At 41.0% G+C, this 24,162-nt stretch overlaps 1 protein-coding gene across 2 annotated transcripts in view; it reads left to right on the top strand.

The window, feature by feature from the left end:
• Positions 1–24,162, top strand: part of FMNL2 (formin like 2) — a 305,055-nt gene that overhangs the window by 254,133 nt on the left and 26,760 nt on the right. For both annotated transcript variants that reach the window (XM_082840757.1, XM_082840758.1), the window contains exons 10-13: positions 14,468–14,542; positions 18,315–18,425; positions 21,211–21,360; positions 22,996–23,097. In XM_082840757.1, coding sequence (XP_082696883.1) covers positions 14,468–14,542; positions 18,315–18,425; positions 21,211–21,360; positions 22,996–23,097 — 438 coding nt within the window. The remainder of the gene's footprint in view (positions 1–14,467; positions 14,543–18,314; positions 18,426–21,210; positions 21,361–22,995; positions 23,098–24,162) is intronic.

A 24,162-nucleotide genomic window follows, 5' to 3' on the forward strand; every position in this document is an offset into this window, starting at 1 on the left:
TTAAACTAGCAAACAATCATCTTCAGAAAGAAAACACGAGCAGCGTTCATGAAACTGTTGCATTTTATTCCACATTATAAACATTAGCTAGCATATTTGATGAATGTATTAAAAAGGCATATGCATATATAGAAAGAGTAAGGCTACCATTTATTGTTTGCTGAGTGCCGACAGGCTAGCATATATTACTTTAATTATAAGCTCTACCCTATGAAGTAGGAATAAGGAAAGAGAGGTTCAGAGTAAATAGGCCTACTGACATACTTTAGTAACTGGCAGGTTTGGAGTTTTTACCGAGATCCATTGATCTCCAAGGCTCCGTACTTGGAGTCAGTGTTACATAACATATTGTTACTTATCAAACACCTTCTACACAAGTTGATACACACCCTCGATCTTCTACTAAAAGGCAAACAAAACGTTACTGACTGGGTAGATTATTGGAGTGTTTGAAGTTATTAGTAAAAGCCAGGACAAACTGGGCTGTTTGTATGGGGCCCAAAGAGAGAGGATCGGTCTTGAGCACCGTTACAAAGGAAGAGACTTGATTTGGTTGGTGGAGGTGACTCTGGGAACAGAGGAAGAGATGGGCATGAAGTCCGTCCTAGGGGCAGTATATGTCAAAATAAATGTGCTAGCGACAAGAAAAAATGTTTGACTGGGGCCCATGTTACAAAATAAAGCACGACAGGAGGCAAGTACGATTAAGGTTCTGATGAAGAGTGGAGATTCAGAAAATCTTCACTGTGATTTATTTATTATTTATTTTGACCATGCTGTGCGGCATGCAGCATCCTAGTTCCCTGACCAGGGATTGAACCCGTGCCCCCTGCATTGGGAGTGCAGAGTCTTAACCACTGGATCGCCAGGGAAGTCCCTTCACTGTGATTAAAAAAAAAAAAAAAAAAAAAAATCTCAAATGGATGACAGATAAAAGTAGGAGGGAAAAGAAAAATGATAAGGGAAGCAACTAATACTTATGTAGTACTTTACAGTTTATAAAGTGCTTTTATATCTACTGCATTTGATTCTGTGGAAACCTGAGAAGGGCATTTTATGTAATTCTGATACATCTTAAAAATTATCATATATGCATAAAAAACAGAGCAGAGAGATGCTGGAGATTGGAAGATAGGCAGGTCAGGCATTAAACGACTGGGCCCTGGACCAAATTTGTGGCCATGACAATGGGTACGAAACCATAAAATTGAAGAAAAGTCAACAAGAGACAGAGTGATCCACTGAATATGGGGATGGACGTAATTGGAGAGCAAGAATCTATTCAAACAGCATACATTTAATTAAGAAGAAGGAAGCACAGCCACAATGAACAAATAAGATCTGGGAATTTCTTTTCGGGTGAAGAAAATTAACTTTGATTTTTTATTAAGTTAATTTTTTTTTAGTGATGGTAAAATGTCCAAGGTCAGATTCTTAGTTCTGAACTGAAGATAATGAATGAGAGAAGAGGCTTAAACAGAGGTGACTGGGAATTGTGTGTGTGTGTTTTTTCCAAGTAGAGAATAGAATTGTACTAAGGAGTTGAACTCCAAAGGGCACCAGGCTAGAATGAGCTAGAAGGATGCTCAGAAGAGCCTTTGTGCTTTGTGAAGCGCACAACACAGAGGTAGTCAAGAGGAGAAGAGGATATCTGGTGGGTCTGGTATCTTGTGGTGCAAGTTCTTGCTTTAGGTGACAAGTTAGTCAAATGACCTCTATATCCCTTCCAATTCTATAGTTTTATGATTCTATGTAAAATTTTGCCTACACGTGCCTATGTAATATGTATATTCAAAGCGTTACAGCTGAGAAAGATAAAGCGCTTCTTTGACTACAGATATAAAAGCAAGGTACCTAGATAATAAAATGATAGGTACAAAAATTTATGAACACGAACAAAAAGTAACATGTGCAAGGCCATTTGGTAAGATAGTGACAAGCTTAGGATAGAAATAGATCACTGTGGTTTTAGGCTACACTGTGATTTTAGTCCCCAGTTCCCTTTTATAACTGCCTGGAAATGGCTGCATTAGTCTCTAAACCCATAGTCAAAGGAGTTTGCTGCTTCCCTAACCAGGAAGTGAGCTGCATGTGCTGGGCACACTGTGGGTACCTGCCCCTAGGAAGTTCTAGTCTGTGAAAGCATCCTGGCTTGGGCAGTGTTTCAAAGGCTGGGCTTTTGAGTCATTGTTTCAGCTCTTCAGCTCCTGCTCACAGTAGGTCCATAGCCACAGTGGTGCATGTGGCTCCTTCCCAATTCTTTCATGTTATATATGAGCATGAAGCTGAGCTCTCGGACAGAGTTTCCCCCTCAGCTCTGTGTCACTGCAGAGTGGAAATGACCAATCACAGTAACACTGAGCTATAGCTATAGCTTCAGCAGTTTGGTTTTAGCCGTGGAAAGTAACGGTTCCTTCCCCAGTACTCATGCCAGCAACACATGTGGTAGCCCAGATTCGCTGATATACTACTAAGAACAATGCTGAATTTTCCATGTTGAAGTATTTTCCAGGAATAGGTATAAAACTAGGGAAGAGAGTATATTCTATGTGGTAGGTAGCAAGGGCATGGTTAGTGCTTTGGTAAAAGATAATCATCTTTTGGCTCCTTGCATGTTTGTTCTTGATTGTTTGATGTTATAGCATGTCAGGTGTTCCAGGACAAATTTGTTTATTTGGGCAGATACACTGAGTCTGATTCTCCCTGAACTTGGGGAATGCATGTCCTATAGACCATGTGGGAGAAAACTGTTTCTGTATTTCTCTCATATTCTTGCTTGAAATCTAACATTTACTTGGCTTTGGGGAAAAAAAATCTAGCCTTGTAATGAGCCTCCATGTGACAGAAGTGTACACATCCCAGAGACAACCAGAGAACAGTTAGGGATTGCTGCAGTCCAGCCTGGTAAATGCCAGAGATTGCACCTTGCCTTGTTAAACATAAGAACTGAAGGAAAGTCTTTTTTCTTTTTTCCTACCTTGTAAACTGGTGAAGAGCTCTTTTCTGTATAGAGAAACCTATCCTGTCTCTGAATAGTGTGACTTCCTCTTCATGGAGAGATGGCAGATGAGTTGTTCTTTATATAGTGTGGTTGACTCCCAACAATCTTGCAAGACATTTTACTATTAGAAATCCATTTGTTTGCTTCTTCAAGTTTTAGATTTTAAGAATTTATTGTCTTTCATTTTTCCAAAGAAGACATACAGATGGCCAAGAAGCACTTGAAAAGCTGCTCAACATCACTGATTATTAGAGAAATGCAAATCAAAACTACAATGAGGTATCACCTCACACCAGTTAGAATGGGCATCATCAGAAAATCTACAAACAACAAATGCTGGAGAGGGTGTGGAGTAAGGGGGACCCTCTTGCACTGTTGGGAATGTAAATTGATACAGCCACTATGGAGAACAGTATGGAGGTTCCTTAAAAAACTAAAAATAGAATTACCATATGATCCAGCAATCCCACTACTGGACATATACCCAGAGAAAACCATACTTCAAAAAGGCACATACCCCCCAGTGTTCATTGCAGCACTATTTACAATAGCCAGGTCATGGAAGCAACCTAAATGCCCATTGACAGACGACTGGATAAAGAAGATGTGGTACATATATACAATGGAATATTACTCAGCCATAAAAAGGAATGAAATTGGGTCATTTGTTGAGACGTGGATGGATCTAGAGACTGTCATACAGAGTGAAGTAAGTCAGAAAGAGAAAAACAAATATCGTATATTAACGCATATATGTGGAACCTAGAAAAATGGTACAGATGAACCGGTTTGCAGGGCAGAAAATGAGTCACAGATGTAGAGAACAAACGTATGGACACCAAGAGGGGAAAGCCACGGTGGGGTGGGGGTGGGGGTGGGATGAATTGGGCAATTGGGATTGAGATGTATACACTGATGTGTATAAAATTGATGGCTAGGGCTTTCCTGGTGGCACAGTGGTAGAGAGTCCGCCTGCCAATGCAGGGGACACGGGTTCGTGCCCCAGTCTGGGAAGATCCCACATGCCGCGGAGCGGCTGGGCCCGTGAGCCATGGCCACTGAGCCTGCGTGTCCGGAGCCTGTGCTCTGCAACGGGAGAGGCCACAACAGTGAGAGGCCCGCGTACCGAAAAAAAAAAAAAAAATTGATGACTAATAAGAACCTGCTATATAAAAAAATAAAATTAAAAAAAAAATTATTGTCTTTGTAGAAATAAAGAGACTGTTTCTCTAGTCCAGTAGTTGTCACACTTTTGGCTTCAGGACTCCTTTTTACATCCTTACAAATTACTGAAGACCCCCAAAAGTTTTTGTTAATGTAAGTTATGCATTGGTATTTACTATATTCAAAATTAAAATAAAATTTTGATAAACTTTTAATTTCATTTAAAATAACATCATAAACTCATTATGTGTTAACTTTTTCTATTAAAAAAAACACCTGCTCTCTAAAACTTAAAAAAAGAAACCAGTAATCAGTGAGAACAGTGGTTGTCTTAGTCATCTCAGGCTTCCATAACAAAATACCGTGCACTGGATGGCTTAAACAACAAATTTATTTTCTGACAGTTATAGAGGAAAGTCCCCATGCCAGCATGGCAGTCTTCCTGGCTTTCAGATGGTCACCTTCTGTCTTTGTGCTTAGATGGCCTTTCCTAGGTGTGTCTGTGTAAAGAGAGATCTCTCTTCCTCTTCTTATAAGGCCACCTATCCCATCGGATTAGGGCCCCACCCTTATGACCTCATTTAACCTTACTTACCTCCTAAAAGCCCTATTTCCAAATAGAGTTGAATTGAGGGTTAGGGCTTTAACATGAATTTTGTGGAGACACAATTCAGTCTATAATAGTGGCATTATTTTATATTTTTATACATCTTTTAGAGTCTAGCTTAATAGAAGGTAGCTACATGCTCATGTCTGCTTCTGCATTTAGTCACTTGTGTTGTTTTGGTTGAAGTAATCAAAGGAAATCCAGCCCCATGAAAATGTGCAGATGGAGAAGGAATTATTTTGAACAGCATTTTCAGATAATAGTGGATATTCATTTTTGATACTATACTATACAAACATTGGATAAGTAGTAGTTTCTTAAAAGTGAGTTGCAAAGTAGAATCTGAAACCATATTAATGAACTTCTTACACTCTCTTACATTAAAATTTATTTGCTTATCTTCCACTTTGTTGAATGTATGCATAATTTTGTAACAATATGCAGTGGTCACTTGGAAAATAGCAATTCTCTGAATTATCCAGATCATCTAAATATTGACACATCTTATAATGCAGTAGTTTTAAAAATCACATTCGTTATTATTGCCACCAATCCTATCAGAAAAGTCTTTAAATATTAGGAAGCTGTGTTAAGCTCATGGTGGATACAAGTTTTCAAATTCTCATTTTTTCTTGAAAGCTTAATTTTTATCATTGGAAACAAATATTGTCAATTGTTTCCTTTAAAGTAGAAGGTTCATTTAATTGAGTTTTAAAGAAAATAACAGCCAGGAATGACTAAATAGTTAGTCATTCTTTCAAACAAAAACGAAAAAGTGGCTAGTTAATCTTGCAACTAGAATAATTACAGAAGTGCTTTCCCTCAAGACAACCATGTGTTTATATGCAGCAAAAGTGCTTTATGCAGGGATCTCATTTCCTCATATAGAATATTAAAAAGGTGTGTTTTCAGGGGTTGTGATTTAATGTAATTAATGCTTTTTATTGCATTATCAAGGGTATTCTTAAGTGAAACTGGCTTTTTAAAAAAAACAACTGAGGGACTTCCCTGGTGTTCCAGTGGTTAAGACTCTGTGCTTCCAGTGGAGGGGATGCTGGTTTGATCCCTGGTCGGGGAACTAAGATCCCACATGATGAGCGGTGTGGCTAAAATATTAAAAAAAAATTTTTTTTTTTTTTTTTTTCCGGTACGCGGGCCTCTCACTGTTGTGGCCTCTCCCGTTGCGGAGCACAGGCTCCGGACGTGCAGGCTCTGCAGCCATGGCTCACGGGCCCAGCCGCTCCGCGGCGTGTGGGATCCTCCCAGACCGGGGCACGAACCCGTGTCCCCTGCATCGGCAGGCGGACTCCCAACCACTGCGCCACCAGGGAAGCCCAAAAATTTTTTTTTAATTTTAAAAAATAAACAACTGAGAATGCACGGCTGTGATGAATACAGTGATTACTGATATAATTTGGTGCTACTGCCTTGATTTGTTTTAAGGCACCAGTAGTTTTATTCACCTCCCATTGCTTTTGCACCACCAGTGCAAATGTTAACTCTGTGAAAAAGGCAAGTAACATCTTAGTATTATTATAAAAATAGTTTTGATCTCAGAGACCCTGTCATGGGGTGGCAGGGGCCCTCAGGGTTCAAACAGCCCACTTTAAGAACTGCTGCCCCAGTCTGTTGTCTGCTGTCACCTTGGGCCGGGTGGAGGTGGTTACAGGAAGCTAAGAGCAGGTTCCTCCTGATGAAGACCCAGAATTGGGGCAGAGCACAGAAGAAAGTAAAAGAGATGGGAAATGCGAGTTAGGAGGGAGCAGTGGACAAACTTCAGGCATTTGCCTATTTGTGGGCTGAGGTCTTTGATCTAGCAAACAAAGAGTCCTTGTCTTCAAGGGCTCTGAATTCTTAGCACATCTTTGTTTGATTTAATTTGATTTGTCGTGATTCATGCAAGAGGAGAGAGCATGGGTTGACGTTTGCCTCCTGAGCAGGTCCCAAGGTCTGTGGTGGGAATGCCACAGGATTTACACAGCTCCTACCATGTGCTGTTGCTGTGGTTTAGTGAACACGTGATGACCACTAGAAATGTGTCGTTGTGTCCCCTCCCTTGCCTTGCTTGACCAAATTGAGTATGTGTTCAAAGGGCAAAGCGGAGAGGAAAAAATGAATGTAATAAAGCAGTGTTAAATAGACCTTTTTCTACTGTTGAGGGGTCTGACTGGCAAGTTGTCCCAGAGATGACTGAAGGCCTTCATCATTTACCAATTTAAAAAACAGCCTTTTTTGAAGAACTAGAAGGTACTTTGGCCTTCCTGTAGAAATAGAAGCCTTGTAAGAATCTGTATGCTTACTGATGACCAAGAGATGTGAGTCTTGCAGTGAAGCCAGAGAGATTCGAGGCCACCATTAGGAGTATTTCCGAAAGAGGTCACTGATGACGAATTGTATCGTGGAGCCTTCCTTACTCTCTAGAATTTAATGAAGGCCATCTTTTTTTAAGGGGAGTGATAAAAATGCATCTCTCATTTAAGGTGTGGTGTGTCAACAAGTTATCCTCTGGGGATTTTACTAGCCCTTTGCTTCTATGTCAGGATTCTTTATTCAATACAGCAAAATACATGCATGGGAAGTAAAACAGTCATCTGGTTGCTTTGTGTACCTGATGCCAAACATCTGGATATTTGGAAACATCTGGAAAAGTAACTGAAGTTTTCATGAGGGTGTTTAGCATTATGTGGACAAAGCCTCTGGTTCGTAATCAGATGTCTGCCAGCCCAAGATGGTTACAAATGCTTTATTAATTTATGAGGGAGGAGGCAGGATCCATTGCAGAAACATTGTTGTTTAGCTTTCGCTAGTTTTTATTTCAGTGGAGTGAGATCAGATTGTTTTGTTTCAGAATGCTTCCATCTGATGACCGTTTCCGCTTTTAAATCCCAAGGAGACGGGAGAGCCAGCAACAGGTTGGCGTGGTCAGCCTCTGACACGGCAGCCACCCAGTGTCTGTATTTGAAATGTCTGGTCACCTCAGGGGAAACGATAATAGACCCCGACAACCACAGAACACCCCAGAAAAGTGGTTTTGTTGAGCCACCATGGCGTCAGTAATCCATAGACTGCTGGTGCTCTCGATAGAAGGTAAAAGATGCTTTCCCCTAGGACTAACGGTGCAATAACTGTTTACTTCATGTGGCCCCCAAAAGAAAACGGAACTTTTGTTCCCTGGCAGGCCCTGAGAGGGGTAGTCTAATCAGTCATAATAGACGGTGCCTTTAAAACGGGGCCTTCCCGAAGGGAGCCCTGCGGATCATAGGTGCCTGTTGTGAGAAGAGAAAAAGAAAGTACTGAGGCAGGCGCCAGCAGGGCAAGAAGGAAACACTTAAGCGAGGGGCCTTTAATTTTTATATAAGTAACCCTGAAGCATAGTTTATAGCCACCTTGTAAGTCAGGCCTCAGTCTGGCTGCAGACTTTGTGTGGTACCCTGGGAGCTGTTGCTGGAGGAAGCCAAAGACAGTCACTAACCTTGAGGGGGAAGGAGAGATGGCTGAAGGATGGCAGTCTGTTGTTCATTTCAACATCTGGCTAGCAAGATAATACTCTTTATTACAAGGCTTTTGTAAAACCATCTTTTCTCCGCTGTTAGCCTTTAGGGAAATCATCCCCTAAACTCTGCCCACCTTTAGAGCCGCTTTAAGCCACTACCTCTTTTGCATTCCAGAGCCTCCGGTTTATCCAAATGGTTTGGGACGCTGGTCAGAAATATCTTTCACAGATGTTGGAGAAAAGGGTTGAGTTGTTTTTGCAGGAGCTGTGCTTTTGCTTCAGCTCTCCTTGAAGTGAAAATGTATCTTGCTTGCCTTGGGTGTGGCCCGTTTTATCTGGGCAGGGCAGGATTTATCCACTTCACAAGCAGAGAGAGCCAAGATGCCGTGAGATAGGGCTTTGCCCTTCAAGCTTGGTACTCAGGGCCTGCAGAGCCGAGTGCATCTCTCTAAATTTGCTTTGTGTAGAGCTTCCAGGCCAGTCTGCTTGGGAATATCATGTTATATTGCCATGACTAGATTAGAATTTTAGAGCTTCAAGATACCGAGAGAGAGAATTTTTTTCAAACTTTTATTAGCAATGAAAACGTTCAATGAATCTTTTTTGTCCCCCAGAAGAAATCTTACCAGGCAACTCAATATAATAATGCAAGTTGGATGAATGAGGATAGAAGTCTCAAGAACTTTATTTGTGCTTTTCCTGCCCCTGCCAGGACCCCCATCCCTGGTGCGCCCCCATCCTTGGAACCCCCAACACTTTCCTCTGTAACCCTTACAGCTTCCTAGAAAAGGATTTCACAACGAACAGTGTAATCTAAGGTTCTCAAATCAATGGATGTGAAAACCAGGGAAGTTCACGGAATTGCCCAAGCGCACAGTGTGGTAATGGTGGTACTGTGACTTGTAACCTAGGTTTTATGCCCCTGTTTAATACTCCACATAGACTCATTTCTGCCTTCATATCCCATCACCCCCCACCAGTGTTAGAGCTTAAAGGTGCAAAGAGGGCTGGATGTGTTAGGCAGGACCCCACAGGGATGGGTAGATGGGTGCCTGTGTTTGCAGACAAGTGGTCCAGGACTGATCCCTGCCTGAGTGTTTTCACTTGACATACTGTTAATTAGGGTCAGTGAATTTATTCACATGAGACTGATTTATAAATGATTTATACATGAAGGTGCCTCTTAAGTTTACAGTAGAATATATGCTTTTCCAAAGCATATACTTCTTTCTGACTTGTTGACTTTATTTCTGGTGGCCCTGGCTGTGGAAGTCTAATTCCTAATGCAGTAGGCTTCTCTCCAGTCTCTGCTCAGCCTTCTATGGCCGTGTCTCTTAAATTCACTCCCTACTCTCCCTACTCCAGTGATATAGGAGTTTGTTACTGATATAGGAAACCGATGTCAAAGCTAGCGGGGGAATGAGAAATACCAGTGAAGAGAAAAGTCAAGAAATGACGGGATTCAATTGCAATAGTACAGTTGTTTTACTTGAAAGTTTTCAGATCATATATTGTCTGGTCTTTGTTGGCAGATGGAAGTTATATGCAGCAGTTTATAATGTACACTAATATATACGTGCAAACATGCTCCTGGCCCTCCTGTACGTTTGATGGAGGCCTTGAGAACAGCCCCCGAAGGCCATTGTGTAGATTCGGAAAATCATTCGGGATCAGTGTCTTGTTCCTTTCATCCTCATCAGATTTTCTAAATGAGGCCGTTTCAAAGGAGAGAAGAGGCATGTTCAGCCATGATGATCTTATTTGAAACAAGTGTGCAGGGGTGGTCCAGATGTGAGCTGTATGAGCTAGGATAACTTTCCTTTGATGTGGGACACGACTTTTACCAACCTTCCCCAAACACATCTTCCCATTTCCTGTGGGATTGTAGTATACTCTGGTTTAATGATTGCTAAAGTAACATAGAAACAAATACAAATCTTGTTCATATGCTTCCTTTTTTTTTTTTCCCCCAGCAGAAATGAAGGGGGCCCTGGGAATCCATGCTGTTCCTGTAGAACAGTGTCAGAAAGTACCACCCTGAATTCATTAGCTGAGATTGAGCAGTCTAAACCTTTACAGAGAAGGACTTGGTGGAGCTGATAGGAGGGGCCCTTCTGGTTCTTACAGTGAATGAGGAGAGTGGTCAATCTTTCACAGTTTCCCCAAGCTGGCATCTATGTTGGCAACGTGTTGTTTTATGTATTTGGATCCTTTTCACCAAGTTCCTAGGAGCTGTAAATTGGAAGACATTGAAGTCTATTATTTTTAAAGATTAAAGGTATTTAATACTCTGTTTCATAGCACATGTTCTCAGCATGCATTTGTCTGTTGATGGAATGAGGGATTTCTAAAGAAAGGCATATATTCAAGGCTCCTCTTAATGTCTATTTCAGTCCTATCTACCAGGCTAGTACCATGACTTTTGGGATCTTAACTCAGCTTAAAATTAATCTAATATTGCTTGTTCTGGAGTTGATGCCATCTCTTTCTATTAACAATCTGAGTAGTTTTGTTGTTGCCCACATGTGCTTTTCTTGGCTATATAAAATCCACTTTCCTTAATGTCCTGGACACAATCCCTGATTATTCGGGAGTTAACCTTATTATTCATTGTACCAGTGCAGGGACAGTGGACGAATCCCTGCTGCATTCCTATGACACCCAGTTATAGTAACTATATTTCTTTTTTGTGTAGTTAAATTGGAAGTTGAATGAGTTGTGGAGTTAATGATGTAGCTATCCAGTTTACAGTTGGTAGTCAGAAAGGCTGAGGGTTAAATCAGCTAGTCTAATATTGTATAAGCCATTGGTTTCTAAATGCTGGTCCAACAAATCTGAGTCTTATTTAAAAGCACAAATTCCTAGTTCTAACCATGGAGATTCTCATTCAGTGTGTCCTGATTTAGACCCTAAGAATCGTCCATTTTTAGAAGTTCCATGGGAGATTCAGGTGCACGGACATCAAATGCATGCCTGATGGAATGATTGGGGTTTTTTAAAATTTTTATTTATTAATTTTTATTTTTGGCTGCGTTGGATCTTCGTTGCTATGTGCAGGCTTTTCTCTAGTTGCAGCGAGCAGGGGCCACCCTTCGTTGCGGTGCGAGGGCTTCTCATTGCGGTGGCTTCTCTTGTTGAGGAGCACGGGCTCTAGGTGCACGGGCATCAGTAGTTGTGGTTCGTGGACTCTAGAGTGCAGGCTCAGTAGTTGTGGCTCTCGAGGCTTAGTTGCTCCAAGGCATGTGGGATCTTCCTGGACCAGGGCTCGAACCCTTGTCCCCTGCATTGGCAGGTGGATTCTTAACCACCGTGCCACCCGGTAAGTCCCTGATTGCGGTTTTTAGTATATGTGCTGCCGAAGCGATCACTGATTGCGGTTTTTAATAATAACATTTTCCATCTCTGTTGGTGTCTCAGATAATTCTGGAGTGCTTTTACTATCATCTTGAATATGTTTATCTGAACATTCTGGGCTGTGTGAAGGAAGGAACATCAGGCTGGCAGTGGGGGACCTGGTTCTAACCTCTGTGTGGACGTTTCATCAAGTTGGAGATATTTGATCTGTCTGGGTGTCAGTCTCATTCATAAATTGAGGGCCCCAGACTCCCCAGGGTACTTTGCAGGTTTCTGACATTCTTTGATTTGCAAGGCTTTGCCCTGCTAGGAATTGTGTTCATCGTCACTGCTCACTGATGGCCGCTGCCTCTCCTGGTTCAGTGAGTGCCTAGCTGCTCAACAGAACATTAATCCCAGCCTGCTTCTCAGGAGAGCTGGTAGCTGTCCCCACACCCAGAGCCACCTCTCTTCCTTTCTCCTGTCGCTACCCACCTCCCAAAACAGATCGAAGTAAATTATTCTGCTGGGAAACAAGGTCTTATGTTGAGGTTTCTCTTAAAGAAAATTTAGGTTGTAATTCTAACCTTTTCTATACCAAGCCTTGCCAGTTTTCACCCATTGGGCTTTTTTTTTTTTGCAGGCTAGAGACACGTATGCCTTTGGGCACAAGATGTGACTGGTGTCACGGTTAGGGAGCTGGTCCTGCACTTCCGTGCACCATTCAACAAACCTTTTTTCCCAGGAACTTGTGCATATTTTCCAGAGGGGCAGGTGAGCCCCGGGGCTGAACATGGCATCCTTTAAATCTCTGGTTCTCAGCTTTTGCAGAGCATCAGAATGGTCTTTAGTGCTTTGCAAATGTACCTGCCCATGTCACCCCAGCTCCACCTGGGCCTCCTGCATTGGGCTCTCTGGGGTGGGATTGGACACACGTGTCTTTTAAAGGCTTTCCTTTAAACTCTGCCGTCTGGAGCCTCCTTCCCTTCCTCCAGACCCGGCCCATGCACTGTTCCTATCTTCTATAATTATTTTTTGTTTAGGTGGGTATAGATAAATGGGAACTTGTCATCAGAATATAGTAAACTGTGGTCTGAATCTGTTGAGAAAATTAAGTTGCTTTGAGACTAGAAGTCCTTCAAAGGTGGGAGCTGCATCTTAGCATTCCCAGCACACGGTTAAGGCACAGGAACCACTACTAAAGACTGACTCGTAGTCCCTGTCTACGGAGGTCTGAGGCTTCTTGTTTCGCTCTAAAACATCATGGGGAGTAGTAGTAAGTCATTCACCCTTTCGTTAAGAGTATTTTTTTCTTTTTTTAAAAATTTTTTTTTGAAGTATAGTTGATTTACAATGTTGTGTTAGTTTCTGCTGTACAGCAAAGTGACTCAGTTATTTTTATATATATATACACACACACACATTCTTTTTCATATTCTTTTCTATTATGGTTTATCACTGGATATTGAATATAGCAGATGCAAACTATTATAGGATGGGTAAACAACAAGGTCCTACTGTGTAGCGCAGGGAACTATATTCAATGTCCGGTGATAAACCATAATGGAATGGAGTATTTTAACGTAATTGCTTGTTTATCCTCTATTCAGTGCAATTCAACAAATATTGAGAATTTACAACATGCTAATAAGCATTGTTTTAGATGCTGAGGATAGAGTAAGGAACAAAACATAAAATTCCTACCTTCATTGGATATTCTCTTCACCAAAATGTATGTGTCTGTATGTGTATACACACACACACACACACACACACACACACACACACACACGGAATTTAACATGACAGAATTAAATGGCTGCATTATAGCATTATGCAATATCATTTTAGGAGAAATCTTTAGGATTTAGGATTGGCCTGAGTATTCTTAAGACCACAAAGGGAATCAGAAAATTTCGTTAAGCATGTGAAACCTGGATTAAATTTACAAAAAATGTTAAGACCAGAGACTGTGTCTTACTAACATAATAAGGAGCCCACGGGTGTCCGGGCAAATAGTTTCTGAAGGTGGAATGAATCAATCAGTGGGTTTAGATCTTTGCTCCAAAAAAGGTAGACAAGGACACTGAAAGAATTAAAGTTCATCCTTTGATTTTTTGGGGCATAAGTCTCCAGAGAGTCGTTATTTGGTACAAATCTTTCTTTGACTCTGTGTTCTTAACTCCATGTATTTAATTCCACGTATAAGCAGCATACCTTGCGGCTCTGGAGTTCACAGTATTTTATCTGCTTATTTCACCTGTTCAGCAAAAGCATTAATTCAAGCTGAGTGTGTGTATTTCAGGCCTCTGGAGTGCTGCAAATTTCTGTACCCACCTTGAATGGGTTAGATAGCCTCCCAGAGTTTTTGTGTTGTAGTTTATGCTTAAAATTATTTGATTTGGTTAGACATGATATGAACATTTTGCATCTGCTTCTCAAATCATTTAAATACAAAGTTATTAAAATCTTTTAGCATGTCTGTTTCAAAAGTACTTTTGTAAAAAGGAAAAGGATGGTCTTTTTTTTTTTTTTTTTTCTTTGTAACCATAAACAACATTCTGGGATTCTGAATGCCAGCTAAAAGGACTGGTGGGACAAACAAAGATGACCAGTGAAAAAGGAGCACATTCGGTATGGATTTCAAAATAGCAAGAGAACATGCAAGAGAAACCAAGGGTGAGCTTTGGTCCTGGCTCACTTTGCTATTTGTGTGTTAACTATAGGAAGAGAAGTAAATAGCCTGCGAGAGAGGAAAAAAAAAAAAAAAGATGTTCTGGAAGTAATTATTAATGCTAAAATTTCTGCATCTAATTTTGGAGTGCTTATGTTTGGAATTTCACATGCATGATGATAATGTGTGTTTCAGGTTTGTGGAGAAAAACAGCGTTTTGAGAAGTTGATGGAACATTTCAGAAATGAGGACAATAACATAGATTTTATGGTGAGTTATTTCAGTACGACTTTCAATAAAGCAAACTCAGTTTTTAGCAGTTATTTCCTAAGTCCATTTATATTTATATATTATACATACATATGTATTATATGTTATAAAGGATAGGAAACTGAGTTTAATATGCTAAAGATCCAATTTAGACTTGCTCTTTTAATCTGTATTTTACCTTTATGGCATTTACCTGCGGTTTTATTCTTTATGTATACACTATAGTAAAGGCCAGAAGTACTGATTACAGTACTCTTGTTGACCCTTGAACAATGCGGGGGGTTAGGGGCACCAACCTTCCCTACAGTGGAAAACCCGCCTGTTAACTTACAGTTGGCTGTCTGCTTACACGGTTCCGTGTCCGCACACTCAACCAACTGTGAATCGTGTAGTACCTAGTATTTGCTATTGAAAAAAGTTTGCGTGTGAGTGGACCCACACAGTTCAAACCCATGTTGTTCAAGGGTCAACTGTATTTATAGCAAAGGGTGAAGCCATGCATTTGGGAAAAGGAAGTTAACACCTGGCACAAATGCCTGCAAGAGCCAGCTTTAGCTGTCAGTAGTGCTCGTAAGAATCCTTAAATTAGAAACCAAGAATGTTAACCATTCTGCCTTTTGCACACCCCAGCCAGTGGTTTTCTCCAGACTGTATTCTCAAAGACTGAAGTGCTTTGGTTTGTAGAACTGACGGTATATATCCCCCAACATAGCAGTGATTGTTTTTTTCCTCCCTTGATTTCCTGCTCTAGTAATTCTGTGAGGGTGTGATCATACTGCAGGTCTCCTTAGCAGGGTAAATCACATGGAAACATGTGTGATTCAGCCGCAGGACTGTCATCTTCAGGTACAAAAAGCAAAAGGAGTTTGAGCACTTCTGAATCTATGTACCTAGATCTTAATCCTGGACTGAAGGTGGAATCCACTGTAGAGAATTTCCAGAGCCAGATTACCCTTGAGTACACCCAGGTCTGCTTTCTTTGACCTAATTCAGTTGACCTTGGAAACTTCTGGACCCAGGAGATTCTTTACTTGGGCTTAATTTCCCAGATCCCTTCTAGCCTGGAGCAGATATTCTGTTCAGTTCTTCTGTCGTCAAGTCTTCTAAAACCTGTGCTTGGGATGCCAGGCAGTTTTCATTTGAATTGCTTCAGTGATGATAAAACATGGAACATAGCTTTGCAGATTTCTAACGCTTTTATATGAAAAATGTTTTCTGGGTCCTCAAATTTTATATACTTTGTAGTCCTCAGCCCCTTACCAAATCAGTATCGGTTGAAATCTTTTACAGAGCTTTTCTGTTCCATAAAGCATATGTATAGGTACTTTTTCAAAAGGTCAAAAATAAATTTGAAACAAGGAATACTTTTACATTGACTTTTTCTTTCTTGTTATTGGGATTTTTTTGGAGAGTTTAAGGCTAACTTTTGCACTGGTGACAAATATGTAAAGAAGTCATGCCCTGGCTCACCTGACCAGGATCTTTCCTCTGCCTTCATAGGGGGAACCTATTTGTTCCTTTAGAGCTGACATTGCAAACTGGAGCCTCCCAGGCTGAAGCCAACATACATACAGGCTTGTGAGTTTAGTCTGACAGTGATGTCCTTCCATTAAAAAATTGGAAAATTGTGCCTTAAATTACAGATTTCTGATTTTCCTAAGAACTAAAAAGTTCTGGTAACGCTAGGTCCCTGTTCGTAGAGTATCAGCTGCTGGAGCCAAGTGGTCCCTGTTCCTTAAGTCTGAAGATAGCCTTTCCGGTCTGTCACAGTCCACACCATTCCCTGTTGTATTACACATGGCCCACTTCACTCATTTATCATACCTACCAGATCTCTCTGCCATTTGAGTTCCCACTGAAATTATAGTGATGTTAAGCCCTTTACAACACTTGCACTGTTGACAAATGAGAGCATGTTTCCTGTCGGTTCATTTATTCCTATGAACATGCATTGGAGAATCTTATTTTGAGGCTGTTAGTGTATGGATATACTATATGTGTGCTCGAGTATATATATGTGCTCGAGTCATGTGCCGTCTAGCAAATAGTTGCCTCTTCGGCATAGTGTAACACTCAATAGATCACTTAGACCTGCTTTAGAAGAGAAATGGAAAGATGCCAAAATCTAGCCATATTTGTTTTTTCCAGAAAATGAGGCTTTTCATAAACTGTCTTGGGAATGCAATTAAGTTGCACAGCTTCCCTAACAACATATTCCATGTAAAACATAATATAAATGCTTCAAATGTAGCACAAGACCCTTCTATGTATTTATGTTTTTTTTAGTGGGCAAAAGAAAACAAAAAAGTGACAAAATCTTTTTTAGTTTATTGAGCCATAGCAACTGACGTAATTTTTTAGTAAATGGTGATAGATTTCTCATGTAACCTAGAGAGTTTACACATCTTCCACAGATACCCAATGGATAACATATACTCAAAGAAGAATCTAACTCGAGAAAAACAATTTAAACAAGATAAAAAAAAAAGTGGGGTTTCGGGGAGAGAGGAAGAGGGAGGCAGTTTTCAGAGTAAGTGTGAATGTGGGTCCCACAGTCATACCTCCTTGCAAGTCCCTGGGTAACCATAGAGGGAAAGCATTAGTGAGATATTTTCACTGTAAATAAACTGACTGTCCCTATTGAAAACAAAATAGATACGTTAAACTCTGTTCTGTTATTTACTAAGCTGGGGACTGGTTTTCTCTGTGGCAGATCAGAGCCACTATTGCAGTTGTGGGGAGAATGTAGCAAATCCAGGGCTTTTATGGAATAGAAACTGGTTGATTGTTTAAAATGGAAAGATGGGTCAGAAGCTCTGTTACTGTCCTGTTGGTATGGCGGGGCCCACAGTAAAATTTTAGAAGTGATTACCTTGTGGTGTGATTACAGGTGATTTAAATGTTCTTCGTTGTAATAATTATCACATTTCTACGATGTACTGGTAATAACTGAGTGTGTTCTATATGCCTATAAGACTTTTTAAAAACAGCTTTACCGAGATACAATTAACATACCATCCAACTTACACATCTGAAGTGCTCAGTTCAGTGTATTTTTAGCATATTTGTAGGGTTGTGCAATCATCACTGCAATCTAATTTAGAACATTTTGTTGCCGCCTCCTCCCCCCACCCCCAAAGAATTCCTGTACCCATTAGCGGTCATTTTTCCCACCCCCAGTCCTAGGCAACTGCTAACCTACTGTCTGTCTCTATAGATATTCCCATTCCGGATATTTCACATGAATGCAATCACATTTGTGTAATCCATCAGTTCATGGACATTGGGGGTTTTTCCCCTTACTTTTTGGTTATTATGAATAATGCTACTATGAACATTTGTGTACAAATTTTTATGCAGATGTATGTTTTCATTTCTCTTGGGTATATTCCTAGGAGTGGGATTGCTGGGTCACACAGTAACTCTGAATAACATTTTGAGGAACTATCAAGCTTTTCAAAGTGGCTGCACCATTTTATATCCCCACCAGCAGTGGATGAGAGTTCCAGTTTTTCCACATCCTTGCCAACACTTGTTATTATCTTTCTTTCTGATGATAGCATCTTAGTGGATATGAAGTGGTATCTTATTGTGGTACCTCTATAACTTTTGAATTTTTAAAAATTGTAAAATATTTTTAAAGACCCAATGAAACAAAGGAAAAGGAAATTGGTAAGTGAGCTTAGATTTGTGAAATTGAAAATATGTGACTATGATTAAACTGAGAAAACAAGTTTGGAGCTCATCTAACCTGTTGACAATTTCATTTCAGGTGGCCTCTATGCAGTTTATTAATATTGTAGTCCATTCAGTAGAAGACATGAATTTCAGAGTTCACCTCCAATATGAATTTACCAAGTTAGGCCTGGATGAATACTTGGATGTAAGTATAGCTGTAACCTTTAGTTGCATTATGAGACTTGATTTATTGCCTACCCTCAAAGATGCACTTCCATAATGACCAAAGAACATTTAAGGCTCCATGCAATCAGGTGCTGTAGTGCTAGTTAAAAGAACCAATCTGAGTGATGTGATCTGCCAGAGAAGCTGGATTCTTGCAGACCTCCTAGGGCCTATTGTCTTCTGCCAGCAGCCTTTTAGTACTGGAGTCAAATAACTTCTTAGAGCCTTGCTACAGCTTTCCTCTGCTTTTGAACTCTGTCTGGGTCAAGTCTCATTTTACCCTTCATCCGGGCTGCTAGGCAATGTGCATTCTTAGTTACTCTTTGGACTCCATCTGCTCTGGGAAAGTCAAACCAAGACTGCTGTAGAGTAATGAATAAATGCTTGGAGCATCAAAAAAATAATGAGGAAGTGGACACTAGAGACTTCCTCATGTAGCTGTTAAATTCTGCTTAAAGTGTTTGTGTCTTTAGAAATTCTGCTTTTAGTTCTTGAGAGAAGAGGAATCTAAAGTTTCTCTTTCTCTTGCTCCCTTACAGAAGTGCTCAGCCAGTTCCCTGAACTTCTTTGCCTAAAAAACAAAGTTGATGTGAAAATCATAAACAGACTTAAGTAGCTGTGTGTGCACAGGATGTGCCCTTGTCTTTTGACTCAGGCAGTTTTGTTTTCCCTTCTGTGTAGGGAATGATTCGCTTGAATTTGAAAGGCCACTAGTAATAGGGTAAGAATTGTTGACCTCAATTTCAAGCCTGTTTCTAACAGTGAAGAAAATAGAAATACTTCCCTTGAACATCTCCAGAGCTCACCTGCCCATCTCCCTTTCGAGTGAAGCCAGGGATTACACAGGGGGTACCCTCAGTTTATCACAAAGTGGTGTTGCAGAGTTGGTTACTCTTGAGCTCATGGCCTTGTTTATCAGACCAGCTGGGCTGCCCTCGAGTAGACTGGCCTAATGTTGTCTAAAGACTCTACTCAGGTGGAACCATGGAAGATTTCCATTGAAAAGTTTGTTTGAATTGCTTTCCTATTTAAAGAATGACTAATATCTTTGACAGAATATTGTATTCAACAGTTTGTTTCTACTTGGAAATCAGGGTTCCTCTCTTCTCTTTCTCCACATGTCCTGAGAGTAGCAATATTTGAATGAAAGTTGGGTGTATTCCTAATGGGGTTTCAGGGTCAGTTTTGTTGTGGCTGCACAGAGCTCATTTCAGGCGCCAGGATACAATAACAGGTAGTAACATCAGTGCCTGTTACTCACTGTGAATCTTGTGAAAAATCCCACTAAGCTGCTTCTTCATTTTCTTTTCTAGGCTTTGCCCTTGTTCAGAATTTTTTTTTCGGTTCTGACTCATAAACTAAGATGGAACATACTCTCTTCAAGACAGCTAAGATGTAGAATTCTAGATTAGACCTAGGAGAAAATCTGTTGTCCTGAGAATTTATTTGTAGAGTAGAATTCCTCTTAAAAATTTGATTTTTTCCCAAAACTCTGTATTTCTCTAACTTCCTGGTCTGTTGGTTCAAGTCTTTGATAGAAGTGGTTAGAAGAATAATAGCATAAGCATATAATATATAAATGCTTCATTAGTTTACAAAAACCCAACCTTGTAAGTCATCATTGACTTGTTCAGTAAATGTGTATTGGCATCATCCATGTGCCAGATATTATTCTAACCACTCATCTGCTCCCCAGGGAAAGACATGACTTATGCTACTTGTAAGAAGGATTGACTGATTTACTTGACCTCTAATTTTACCTTAGAGCTAGTTGACTTCCGTTGGGATGCCTGGCCCTAGAATGCAGCGAATGGGGGAAAGGTTCCTGATCTGTGCTTTGGGAGCCCTGAACTTCTCATGTTGGGGGAGTGTCTTAGCCAAGTAATTATGGGGGATGGGTTCTAGGAACTAGTGCTAAAATAATCCCCGAGTCTAATATACTGTATCAGTGTCTTCCTCGACTCCCATGTACCCCTCACCCTCAACCGAACTACCATCACTACCCAAGCAAGATACCACCCACTCTAATCTCCTCTACCACACAGATACCCCTCAAGTTTTATGTTACTTGTGACTGTTGTTCCCTTTTTTTTTTGCTGTATGCGGGCCTCTCACTGTTGTGGCCTCTCCCGTTGCGGAGCACAGGCTCCAGACGCGCAGGCTCAGCGGCCATTGCTTACGGGCCCAGCCGCTCCGTGGCATGTGGGATCCTCCCGGACCGGGGCACGAACCCATGTGCCCTGCATCGGCAGGCGGACTCTCAACCACTGCGCCACCAGGGAAGCCCTGTTGTTCCCTTTTGATTTTTCTGTTATCTTGATTTCACCTGCATCAAAAATGTTTTAGGTTGGAATATATCTGCATGGGGAATATATCTACAGGAAGGATTAGGGAGGAAATGTGTGTATATTTGGGAGACAGTAAGCACCAGAAAGTAATCTGATGGTACCCTCTTAGATGGTTACTCCAGAGGTCTCTTAAGGAGAATGAGATACAAAACCCTCTCTTGGGGGACTTCCCTGGTGGTCCAGTGGTTAAGACTCCACGCTTCCAATGCAAGGGGCCCGGGTTCCATAGCTGGTTGGGGAATTAAGATCCCACATGCCTCGTGACATGGCCAAAAAAACAACCACCACCCACCCAACCAACCAACCAACAAAAAACTCTCTTGGAAGGAACAAACAAAAACATGTAGGCTCTTGGGTAATTATGTTGTGTTTCCACAGATATGCTAACACCACGTCCTCCTGCATTTTGATTTTTAGAAGCTGAAACATACTGAGAGTGACAAGCTGCAGGTACAGATTCAGGCTTACCTGGACAACGTGTTTGATGTGGGAGCTCTGCTGGAAGACGCGGAAACCAAGAATGCAGCTTTGGAGAGGGTGGAAGAACTGGAAGAAAACATCTCTCATGTAACTACCTCTCAGAAAAAGAAAAATGGCTAATGTTTCAGCTAGGTGCAAGGCAGAAAAGATGTTAGCTTTTATGGCAGTTAAGGAAAGGATTTGGAGTCTAGGAATGAGATGCAACTTGAGCTAGAGAGCGATCAGGAGCCATTCTGGGCTCTTTCAACGAAGGCAGGTATGTTACTTACGACTAAGTGGAACCCACTGCCTTCGTTCACTGCTCAGTTTCTGCTGCGTCCAGATTCCCTGGCCACCTTAGTTATAAGAACAGGAGAGTTAGAAGATTGGCATTACCTGAAGAGAAATGCCACTAAAATATGTCAGTTTGGTGAAGAAGTTATCTTCTTCTGAATGGGAGTCATCTTGTACCAAATATGTCCCTGCAGGCTGTGGACGGGCTGATCTAGTGTCCTCATGATGCGGGTCTTCACTTTTCCTGCCTCATGGGCACTCAAGTTCTAAATAGCTTCATCTCAACGGTAGCATTTTCAAGGAAATCAGCAAGTTTTCCCATATATCCTCTTCTTGCAAGAAGTGTCCTCTCAGTATAATGAACAGGAATATGGTGTGTCTTAAAACCCAAACATTGTGAGGACCACATCCTTTTACTGAATTCTGATTGAAAGTGTCCTTGATTGTGAAAGGAATTGTCTCTTTTTGGAAGGATGTGGTTTTTCTCTTTGAACGGTCCATTTATTTTTCTCTGCATTTTCTTAGTTAAGAGTATTACTTGTGCTTAATGTCCTTCCTCTTTTCCCATCAGTCTGAAAAGGGGCATCTTCATGGCTTGTGGTTTAGCCAAGTTGCCGAAAGCCCGCCCTTTGTAAGTGCTGTGCTGACTCAGTTGGCACCTGCTTAGGGAGAGCACTTATAGGCTCTTCCTTTTTCTCTTTTTGTCTCTTCCCTTAAAATATTTATATTATATTCTGAACTTGGTCAGCATAAATCTCCACTCTTCCTCTTTACCTTGCCTCCCTGATTTTCTTTATGTGTGATTATTCTCAGTGAGATGTAAGAAATCAGAAGGTGCCCAATTTTAGAGCCTTATGTGGAAAGTAACTTTCCCTCATGGCTCACCCCATCTTTCTCTGAAGCCTTAGCTGGCATTGCATGACCATACTTACATAACCTGCTATTGTAGTAACCACCTGTTTATTTGAACTACCCCTCCAAAGTGACTTTTATTATTTGGATAGTTTGAGTCAAAACAAGCAGTAGTATTTTTTCAACTGGTGACTTATAACAACAAAACCAAGTTTTCTGGGTCAACAGTTTTCAAAAGCTTTTGCCTAATGGCCTTCTCTTAGGGAGGGAAAGGTGACTCGACCTCCTCCCTCACCTACTGTTCTCTACGTTCGCTGGCCCCTGCAGAAATGGAGAAAGACACACTGTGTATGTCAAAACACTAAGGAGCTGACTTATGGGTCTTATTAAGGATCCCTTGTAAATGAATTCCTCTTAGAAACAAGTATGTATTCAGCACCATCTTATAAATATTAACATTTTCAGAAAACAACTTGGGGAACACATGCAGGACTCTGATGGGCCCCTAGTGGTCTCTGAGCTACACTTTCTGAAAACCAAGGACCTGATGAGAATGATCCTTTGTTGTGACACATCTTCCCTTTCAAAACTTTACAGTTGTCAGAAAAACTGCAAGACACAGAGAATGAAGCCATGTCCAAGATCGTGGAACTGGAAAAGCAGCTCATGCAGAGGAACAAGGAGCTGGATGTTGTTCGGGTAAGTGTGATGATGGTAGCCACACCAGGTGGGCACTGCAGGGCATGCACTGTAGCTTTAGCCTAGTAGATAGGACCCGCATATGTTCACAGTAGAGGGAGGCACGGATGCGGCATATTTACTGGAACCATTTCAGAGGTGAAACTCAAATGAAAAGTACACATAGTTAGCGTATGTCTTCACATATGTGTGCATTCCAATGCTGGGGCTTCATTACTTCCTTATCACAGGTTTTGGGAGCAACAGTATTTTCCCATCTGGACGAGTCTGAGTGAATTCTGTGGATCACCCATTTGGTTGGAAATAAAAACACAGCATGGATTTAATTCATGCCCCTTATTTATTTTTCTTAGGACTTGGACTTCTTTGTATTTCTTTGCTTTGCTTCTGCTTGAAACCAGATTTGGTAGTTGCTATGGAAACGGTGAAATCACAACATAGACAAGACCTACTGGCATTCACCAAAAAAAAAAAAAAAAAAGGAGAGAGAGAAAGAAAAAAGTGAAAAGCAAAATCAGTCCATTTTATTATCAGATAATTCCAGCTATTTGGTTTGGCTTTAGCATTGTTTTACCTTACAGGTCAGGTATTTATGGAGCGCCGTCCATGTGCTTGAACATAAAAATGCCTGGAGGGCTTTTAGGCAAATGGCTTGCCTTTACACGGCCGTTAATGATGTGGCACATTTTATGCGATAGTTATCATGTCTGTGTGTGTTGCTTGATATTCTGACAGGTCCTACAGTTAACTCTAGGAAATTTATTTTCTGGCACTGCATCGAGACAGAGTTGTAGCATATGGACTCAATTCAAGTTCAGACTCTCAGATTGTTAATAATAGACAGGGTGTGAAGAATGTTTCCCTACCTGCTGGAGGTTTGTGGTGAGAGATCACGTGTGTAAGGCCCAGCAAGTGGGTTCCATAAACTCCTTCCACTGGAACCTCTGTGGACCCCTCATAAAAGGAACCAGGACAGCCTTTGAATTGAAAATTGTAACTTCTTTGTTTTCTGTGAAGAACCTAGACAGAAATAAGGAATTAGTGGAGGGAAACATTGGCCTGTTT

This window comes from Leucopleurus acutus (genome assembly GCF_964270905.1).
Source record: "Leucopleurus acutus genome assembly, chromosome: 6".
Lineage (NCBI taxonomy): Eukaryota > Metazoa > Chordata > Mammalia > Artiodactyla > Delphinidae > Leucopleurus > Leucopleurus acutus.